A 10,209-nucleotide genomic window follows, 5' to 3' on the forward strand; every position below is an offset into this window, starting at 1 on the left:
AGCTTCGCGGTGAATTCGCACGCCTCAATTTCCCTCACCTTAAGCACCATGGCACCCGCGTCTTCGGTGAGTTTGGTGATTACAAGCCTCTCCCTTCTTCCGTGGATGCTAAGCTCCAAGCCATTTGCGACAAGTTGGCTCTTTCTCAGAAACAGGAGCCATGCCCCTCTCTTATGAAGGTGGAGCAAGATCAAGTGCTTTATCCTGAGCTGGAGGAGTTTAAGGTGGAGTCGGATGAATCATGTGCAGGATCGTCCTCCCCTGAATCGGCTGCGACCACTCTTTTTGATTTCTCGGATTGTTGCAAGTGGGAGGAACCGGTGAGTTTTGGCTTGGAGAAGTTCCCCTCCGTGGAGATTGATTGGGCAGCCATATGACTCACCATCTTGTGTGTCTGTGTGTGTTAAGTTATTATCCTTTTGGGCAGCTTCTGCAATCAAGTTTTTGGCATTTGCAGACATGGTTGTTGCCGTATTTTAGGGCTCTTGGTTTGCGGGTGCTTTTTTTTCCTTGCATAACCATGGGACCTTTGTAATCTTATCTACTCTGCTTGTTCAAAATGTAATTAAACCGTCTTCCAATACATCAAGTTATCCTAAATCCGTGGGCATTTTATTTTTGGTACAGTTTGATACGTAATAAACTTTAATTTAACTTATGACTTGTACAGTGAAGAAATTTAAACAATCAGTTGATTCTATGGGATTCCGAGCAAACAAGGTTGCAGCAAAAGAAGCCTTGCATAATATAACGACAATTCAATGACTTTTTATTTTGATATTAGATTAATAGTAGTATTTTTTTAAATTGTGGAATGTTATGATATTTTTTTGAAATGTGGAATGATTTAATTTAGAAAGTAGAAATCGAACCGTCTAATTTTTTAAAAGTACAAAAATCGAACCAATCAGATCCTCTTATTTTTGTTTTCGGTCCCTCTTATTTGTTTTTAAAAAATTAAAAAAATTTTTGAAGTACATAAATCAACTCTTCGATTTATGTTTAAAAAAGGGTTAAATATATTTTTTTTCGCTAAAGTTTGACAAAAGTTTTAAAAATAACCCTAAATTTTATTTTGTTTTAATTTTGTTCTAAAAGTTTTCGATTTGCATCAAATATACCCGTTAATTTTTCAAAAAAATTAAGACCAATTCAACAACAATTTCATAAAAACAACCCTCAACACAAGCAAATCAAGCATAATTTTCATGCATTATTGTTAGATTGGTCTTAATTTTTTTTAAAGATTTTGCCATCGAGGGTATATTTGATCCAAATCGAAAACTTTTGAGATAAAATTGAAATAAAATATAATTTAGGAGTATTTTTGAAACTTTTGCCAAATTTCAGAAACAAAAAGTATACTTTACCCTTTAAAAAATTAAAAAATTGAGGTACATCAAATCGATTGTGTACCTTAAATTTTTTCAATTTTTTAAATATAAATCGGAGGGTCTGATTTGTATACCTCTATCAAAAATTACAATATTAAAATATATCACTCATCTCACTTCCATATCTAATTTTTTTAACCATAATAATCTCAATATATAGATATTTAAAACAGAAACAACCAAACCTTCAATACCAATTATTAAATTTCAATAATTGTGAAAAATATGGATAGGGAGAGCAGAACAAAGGAGATGACGATAGGGTTTTAGGAGACGCAGGGGTAGCTGATGGCATGGGGGCAGTGTTCACGAAGGTAGTGGAGGGAGGGAGGAGGATCATGTCTCGAGGTTGGTGGATGATCTTGGAAAGGGAAGAACGTCATGGAGGCTGGGGGAGGGTCTCGCATGTCTCATGATAAGGCTTCTGTGTGCGTTTTGGGGGTTAGAGGGAAAGCTACACCATAAAGTATGGGAGATGCAGAGAAGAGTTTGAAGGGCAAAGAACCTATTAAGGTGTCCTTTAGAGACAAAGTAGTGGAAGAATCTTTGGCTAGGGTTTCTCATGTGGCAAATGCTTTGGATGCGGATATGATGGCTACCATCAAAGATAGGGAGATCCCTAGCGTGGAATTCACGGAGGAAGCTAGGGAGATTCTCTCTGTCCCTTATAAGGATGCAATCATCATTAAAGTTCTTGGCAAATCTTTCCGCTATACTACTATCACGCACAAGTTAAGAGGAGTTTGGAGAACTAAAGGCCGCTATGAGGTATTGGACGTTAGTTTTAGTTATTTCCTTATCAAGTTTGACTTATGGGAGGATAAAGAGAGAGTTCTTCTTGGCGGTCCGTGAATGATTGCGAAAAATTATGTGGCGGTAAAGTCGTGGTGCCCTTCTTTCCGTCCGTGTGAGGATTTCTTTGGATCCACTTTAGTTTGGATAAGAATCACCGGACTCAGCATGTGGTATTATAGTGAGAAGGCTATCCTAAACATAGCAAGAGCGGTAGGAAGGCCGATTAAGGTTGATTTAACCACCAAGTCAGCTGAGCGTGAAAAATATGCAAGAGCGTGCATCCAAATCAATCTCGGCCAACCTGTGATACGCAAGATTCTGGTTGCTGGCTTTGAATATGCCATTGAGTATGAAAACCTGCATCTCATCTGTGGGAAATGCAATTGCTTTGGGCATGTGATCTGGGATTATGGAAAGGCAAAGGGGAATGACGTGACACTGCCAGTGGAAAGGTCTGTCGTGGCGTTTCGGCAGGAACAGGATGGGGGAATAGGTGAGCCACCAACAATCACCAAGGTCAAACCATCAGAGAAAATGGTGCACCAGAGTTTTCAATTTGAAAACGCAGGAGTCAATGCTGCGTTGAAAGTGGAACATGCGGATTTTGTGGGTGAAACGTTGCATGAGAGTTCGGGAGGCACTAATGCACCTAATGATGGGGAGTAGATTACAATTACCAAAAAAGGAAAAGCTAAGATAGGCTCAAAAAGGGGTTTTAATCTTAGAAGGCCCAATGTTGATAAGAAACCAACATAGAGTGATAAGGGCCCATTACTAGTTGATAGTGAGGTCACGAAGCCCGCTCCAAAGGACAAGGTAACACACATAGAAAAAGTTTTTTTTCTTGGGAGTTCTTCGAGAGTGAGTAAAGGGAGCGTTGCACCTGTTTTTTTGACACTGGCCATCAATTCGAACCACAAGAGGAGGAGACCTCCCTCTCTTTAGAGCTTACCAACTGATCTTGTCGAAGGAGTCAAGCAAGATGAGACCAAGCAAGAAGGAAATGATGTTTTGGAAGGAATTACTAAGATGGGAGACAGAGGACCTTCGATGTGAGAGGTGGGTGTTGTCGTTCCATCATCAAGCTTGGTTCTTATGGTTAGTGATTTTATGAACTTGATTAGTTGGAACGTAAGAGGAGCCTCAAACAAGATAGCTTGAGTGCATTGCAAAGATTTAGTAAGATGTTTTAATCCTACTTTTGTTATTCTTGTAGAGACACATGTTGCTTTTTTTAGTATTATGAAATTTTTTTAGGAAAGTTTGGGTTTTCTTCTGATTGGGATAGTGGAAGCTAGTGGGCATAAAAGAGGTATATGGTTTTTGTCTTCTGATGATAAAGCTAAATGTAGAGTGATTGCTACCATGGAACAATGTCTTTCTGTAGAAATTGATAGTGGAGGAAGGAGTTGGGTTTGTAGCGCGGTTTATGGTAGTCCTCAGCCGGCGACCCGAGGAGATATATAGGACCATCTTTTAGCTCATGGCATTTCTATTCAGGTTCCTTAGCTTGTAACTAGGGATTTTAATGAAATTCTAAGTTCCCAGGAGGTGAAAGGAGGTCTCTTCAATGCTAATCGTTGCAACTATTTTTCTAATGTGTTGGATGCTTGTAATTTGTTTGATCTGGCAACAGAGGAAAGAAAGTTTACCTGATTCAGGAGGGTTCAGAGAAATAGGGAGGTGGCTAAGAAATTGGACAGAGCATGTAGTAACAGCAGTTGGAGGATTATGTTTCCTGAAGTTTTCACAGAGGTGCTGAGTCAGTTACATTTTGATCATTGTCTTTTGCTTATTAGATTCTTTGGAGTTCGCAGATGTGCTGCATGGGCCACTCACCCTTATAAGGGTGTAATCCATCAAGCTTGGAATGGTACTAGCACCCACTTTTATGGCAAGCTTCGAAAAGTGCAACAGGCTTCTCAAGAATTCAATTCTCGTGTATTTGGGATATTTTTGTCAAGAAAAGAAACCTTGAAAGCAAGCTTGATGATTTGCAAAGAAGATTGGAAACTAGTGACGAGGTTGCTCTTAAAGAGGAGGAACAGAGGTGCAGGGAGGAATATAATTTGGTCCTGGCCCAGGAAAAAATGCTCTGGTTTCAAAAGTCCCGGGAGCAATGGGTAAGATATGGTGACAAAAATACAACGTTTTTCTATATGCAGGCTATTATTAAGTGGAAAGCAAACAAGATTCATGGTCTCTTTGTGAGTGATGGGTCTTGGTCCTCTGATCCGGAACTTCTTCTGCAGGAGGCATTGGCCTTTTATAAAAATCTCTTTTGTTCCACTGAACCGGTGGAGGTGCACTGTTTGGGGAATTTTCTGAAGCCTTCTCTTAGCCGTGAGGCTTGTGAGAATCTGCTAAAGCTGGTCTCGTTGCTAGAAGTTAAAGCAGTAGTGGAAAGTATAAGCCTTCTCAAAGCCCCGGGGCCGGATGGGTTCCACGCGTTCTTCTTCAAAGAATATTGGGATGTTGTAGGGCACGATGTGTGGAATTCAGTTCGGAGGGTTTTTTAGGGGGATGTGATTAATCCATCTATGTTGGAAACTCTTATTGTGTTTGTCCCTAAGGTTGACATCCCAAGCAGAATGAAGGATTTTCGACCTATCAGTCTTTGCAACGTCATGTATAAGATTGTAACTAAGGTGCTGGTAAGCCGCTTTAGACCTTACATAGCTGACTTTATCAGTCCGAATTAGGGAGGGTTTATTCCTGGCAGAGAAACTTTTGACAATATCATTGTGGCACAAGAGGTGCTCCATTTCTTGAAGAAAACTAAGTTAAAGAAGGGTGCTATATCTTTCAAGATAGATTTAGAGAAGGCTTATGACAGGGTCGACTGGAAGTTTTTGGAGTACACTTTGGATTGATTTGACTTTCCTATCCCTATCAAGAATCTCATTATGAAGTGTATTCAAGCATCCTCTCTTTCGATTCTGTGGAATGGGAGTAAGTTAGATGGTTTTCAACCTAAAAGAGGGCTCCGACAGGGTGATCCCATGTCGCTGGATTTTTCGTCCTTTGTATGGAGATGCTAGCATGTTTTATTTCGAACCAAGTTGAGTTTGGGGTGTGGGACCCAGTTGCTGTCTCATGGAAAGGGCAAAAAATTTTGCATCTAATGTTTGCTGATGATCTCCTTCTGTCCTGTAAATCTAGCAAGACTCAAGTTCAACAAGTCAAGCATTCCTTGAACTTGTTCTGCAAGGCCTCATGCTTGAAAGTGAACATAGATAAGTCCAAAGCTATTTGTTCCAAGAATGTGCCTAATAGCTGTAGGGAGGTGCTGGCTGGTGTGTTGTCAATCATATTTGCTCATGACTTAGGAAGATATTTGGGAGTTAATCTCAACCATCCAAGAGCTTCTAGAACAGCCTGCTTAGAGTCGATGGAGAAAATTAGTAGATTGTCTAATTGGAAAGGTCATCTCCTAAGTAGGGCCGACAGACTTTGTCTTATAAAATCCGTGGCATCTTCCCTCCCTATCTACCAGATGCAAGTTGAACTATTTCCCAATAAGGTTTATTCTAAGATTGATTCTGTTATGCGTAATTTCTTATGGAAAGGTAAGACAGATAAGCGGGGCTTGAATTTTGTGAAGTGGAGTACCATGATAACTCCTAACATATTTGGGAGTCCTGGTATTCGGGATGCTCGGAGTGTTAATATGGCTTTTCTTAGTAAATTGGTTTGACAGATCTTTCAGGATAGAAACAAGTTATGGATGCGCATTATGCTTGCAAAATATGTGCAAGGAATATGAATTTGGATCTAGTTTGCCCTATGCATGCCTTGGGAATTTGGTGCACCATCACAAAAGTTGCTAGGAGATAAAATATGTTTATGTGTGGTGTACAAGCCCTCTAACTTAGTCTTTTTGGTATCATTCTTGGAGGTCTTCAGGAGCTCTTGCTCAAGAGTTTTCTTTTGTGCATATCTCTGACAAGGGTCTCTCGCTTGGCGATGTATGGTTTGGAGGTGGCTGGAACTTAGAGAGGCTACACACTATTCTAATAGAGGCTTTAAAGCTGGATATTACATCTCATAATCCATCTCTACTGGAAGCGGATGTTCCCAACTGGTATTAGGGACCGAATGATAATATGGTTTACTCCACAAGGAGTGGCTATGAATGGCTGCTAGAACGGAGGGTACAGTGGGATACCAATGAGACTTGGTTATGACTTTGGCGTATGAATATCCCTGAGAAGATTAAAGGACTGATTTGGCTTTGTTTACATAATGCCATTCCCACTGCCAGTTTTTGTCTCCACAGAAACTTGACAACCACAGATCTGTATCCTAGGTGCAATGAAGCGCCAGAAACTGCAGAACATTGTCTCAGATTTTGTAATAAAGTAAAGTCTATTTGAAAATGTCTAGAGGTGGGAATGAGCAGAAGGGATGCCTCTTTGGATTTCTGGGCCTGGCTTCGTGTTAATCTTAGAGCAACGAAAGCTATCTTTGCTACAGAACTCTAGTTGATATGGAGAGACAGGAACAATGATATTTTCAATCCAAATGATAGTTGGAGCATGGAAAAAGTTATCATGCTTGTTAGACATTCGGCGGCTAAATATGGTATTGTTAAGTGCATTAATCAGGTTACTTCCCATCCTTCTTTGATTGATTCCTGGTGTCCTCCTCCTTTAAATGTTATGAAACTTAATTCCAACGCAAGTCTCTTTGAGCAATATCATCTTACTAGATTTGGGTGTGTCCTTAGGAATGACACTGGTAAGTAGTTGACGGGTTGCTTTGCAAGCATTCTAACAGGTCCGATCACTTAGTGTGAGCTTTATGCCATTTAGAGGGGTCTTTTCTTGGCCTGAAATTGTGGGAATAAGGATATTATTTATGAAACAGATTGCTTGGAGACTTATCTTTTGATTACTAAGGATTATGTGGTGATGCAAAGGGATTTTAATGATCTTCTTTTAAAGATTGCTGAGATGATGCAACAGAATTGGGTAATTCATGTCCATTTGATCCAGAGAACAGCGAACTCAGCTACTAATCGTTTAGCAAGGACAGCGGAACGCCATAGTCTTCCTTATATAGAATACCCTTTCCATTGTATTGTTGTTCAAGAGACCATTAGAAAGGAGATGTCCTCTCCAACTTAATTGCTCTCTGTGTTCTCTTTTCTCAATCACAAAAAAACAAACCTTCAATACCATTATTTTTTGTTTACGGAATAACTAACGAGTCTGCAAGAGTTTTGTTAGCAGTTTCCCTCCAAATAATAACATTCCCTAGTTTATTGTCTAATATATGATAAGCATCAATCATATATTATATTTTAGAAAAAATAGATAAAAATACACATAAATTTTTATATAGTGAATAGATGTATATTTTATTTTTTAATGAGTCATGTATACACACCAATATCAAGTTCGTTGGTGATTTTTATCCTTTCATTGCTTAAATAATTTTTTTGATAATAGTTGCTGCCAGGTGTAGCCATTTTGATGACACAGTAAAAAATAATTGTTAAATTATTGAAATTTTTAAATTAGAATAAAAAAAAGTTACATGGTACCACATCTCTTCATTCTCTTCTCTTCCCTCTTAACTAGAATAAAAAATAAATTTTTGTTCACTCTCTGCTAGAGCTCTGTTCAAAATTGAGAGGGAAGAAAAGAGAATGAAGAGATGTTGTAACTTGTAATTTTTTTATTCTAATTTAACAAATTTAATAATTTGACAATTATTTTTTATTGTGTCATCAAAACAGCCACACCACACAATTTACAGTGTCACCATGAGAAATAAAGTGCCACCTGACAGGAATTATTGTCGAAAAAGTTATTCAAGCAACAGAAGAGTAGAAATAACTAACGAATTTGATATTGTTGTGTATACATGACTCATTAAAAAAATGAGTAATGCTACATAACTAAAATATTATAGACAATAAATAAAAATATATGATTAATAATATTTGCGCTTATATGAGAGTGTACATTACTCTCCTAATTTAATTGACACAATTAATTTTTTCTATAATTATCTTTTCTCATTTAATTATACTAAAAGTTAATTCCAAATTTAACGTGAATCAAATTCCAAAAATTTCTTCCTCATTATTACTACATGCATTTATAATTCTATAATTTTTTTTCTGAAATAAAAATTTTTAATTCTTATATTTTTAATTCTAAAAAAAATAAAATTCTGACCTTTTTTACTTATATTAAATATTAGAGATTCAAACTTACTAGAATTACCTAAATCAAATTCTGCTACCTGAATATCTTCTTTTTAATTATATGTACCTTATTTAATTATGAATGTTATGTATATAAATTTATAGATGTTATATATAAATTTGTCAATTGAATAAATTAATTTAAGTATTTGATATTTTCCTTTCAAATTTAATTATAGTAAAAGTTGAAAATATATGTGAATCAGAATAAATTATTTCACTTTGAAAAACATGAAACAAATTTTTAAATTATCAAAAACAGTGATTTAGAAATTATACGTTGATTTAAATGTATGATATCTTTAAAAGAAAAATATTAAAACAATTTAAATTATGATTTATTAATGCATATGTGAAATAATTTGAAATATGTAATAAAATATAATTTAAAATTAAATAATATTAATTGTAAAAATATATTAACTATAAAAATTATGTGTATAAATATATAGATGTTACATAATAAATAAAAAAAATGTGTTTTTGTTATTATAATATAAATTAAATACCATAAATATATTATGTATATTCATTTAATAAGAATACAAATTGATAAACGTATATGCTTATAATATACTAATATATGCGATCAATATTTTTATATACAATAAATATTACAATAAAAAAAATGAGACGCGTGAAAAAATAATAATTAAACTTTGTTCATCTCACTAAATAAAATTAAAAATAAAAAGTTTTGGCTGATTTTAATTATCTAAGTTTAGTTCTCAAACTTTTATCCATTCTTCTTATATTTTAAGTAATCCGGCCCCTTTTTTTTCCTTTAATTTACTTGTTCTGTTCCGAAATAGTTTAAGTCGAAACTTCCGATTAGGATCAGGAAGAAAAAAAAGGACATGGCTCTTTCTTTTTTCCTTTCTTTTTAAGCATATTTAAGTATCATTCAAAAGTTAAAACCTAGATGTTAGACCCAAATATATTGAGACACAGTTCTACACTTTTCTTTTCCTGAAAAAATATGATCAATGTAGTAAATAATAAATACGATAGTCTTTCATGTGGAATTTACTTGTAAAATAACTAAAAATTTTCAGCTAATTTACAATGCAGCTAAACTCTTAATAATTACTTCTATTGTACTGTACTAAACTTTCATATGTCTATAATGATATTCCTAAATATAAATATTATAAAGAGAGAGGTAGCTAACATATAGAATTATAGAGCGAATAATATGGCTTTCAATCTTCCACTTTATTAAAAAAAAGGGGTCAAAAATTAATAATGTTATTAGACAGGACAAAGCATACGCATCAAATCCTAGAAATATAATTGATAGCAGCATGGTGAAGGTGAAGTTCAGCGTAATATAATGACAAGTGGGAGCCAAAGGAACCAAAACAAAATAAAATCTTAATATTCTTACCGCCGTGTGAGGGAAAGATAAGGAATTTGGGAAGGCCGTCCCTTTTCCAATTTCCATACAAAATAAAATTGTACTAAAATTAAATAAATAATAGCATCAAGAATAAAAGAATCGACGAAAAAATCAATCAAAGCTCCATTCTTATTCTTCATCCTCATCACGCCAAGACAAAGTTAATCACCGTTGCCAAAACACATTCAAGGACCACAAAGTAAACAATAAATAATTAAATATCCCTTATTGGGCTTGGGCCCATGAGGCCACCGCCATATTCAGGAATCCTTCCAGAGCTTAAATCTTTAATCAGCCAATTACTAATATAGTTATAGATTTTTTTAAAAAAATATGAGTAAAAAAATCAGTTATTAATTTAATTATTATATATTTATATATAAATATATATTATTTAAGTGTAT

The 10,209-nt window shown here is 35.4% G+C and overlaps 1 protein-coding gene across 1 annotated transcript in view; it reads left to right on the forward strand.

Annotated features, from left to right (window-relative positions):
• The window catches only part of LOC107631103 (ethylene-responsive transcription factor ERF060), a gene marked incomplete in the record, with an annotated part of 1,726 nt that extends 1,068 nt beyond the window's left edge, over nt 1-658 (forward strand). Inside the window, 1 exon segment of the mRNA XM_016334433.2 lies at nt 1-658. Coding sequence (XP_016189919.1) covers nt 1-377 — 377 coding nt within the window.

This window comes from Arachis ipaensis, chromosome B03 (assembly GCF_000816755.2).
Source record: "Arachis ipaensis cultivar K30076 chromosome B03, Araip1.1, whole genome shotgun sequence".
Lineage (NCBI taxonomy): Eukaryota > Viridiplantae > Streptophyta > Magnoliopsida > Fabales > Fabaceae > Arachis > Arachis ipaensis.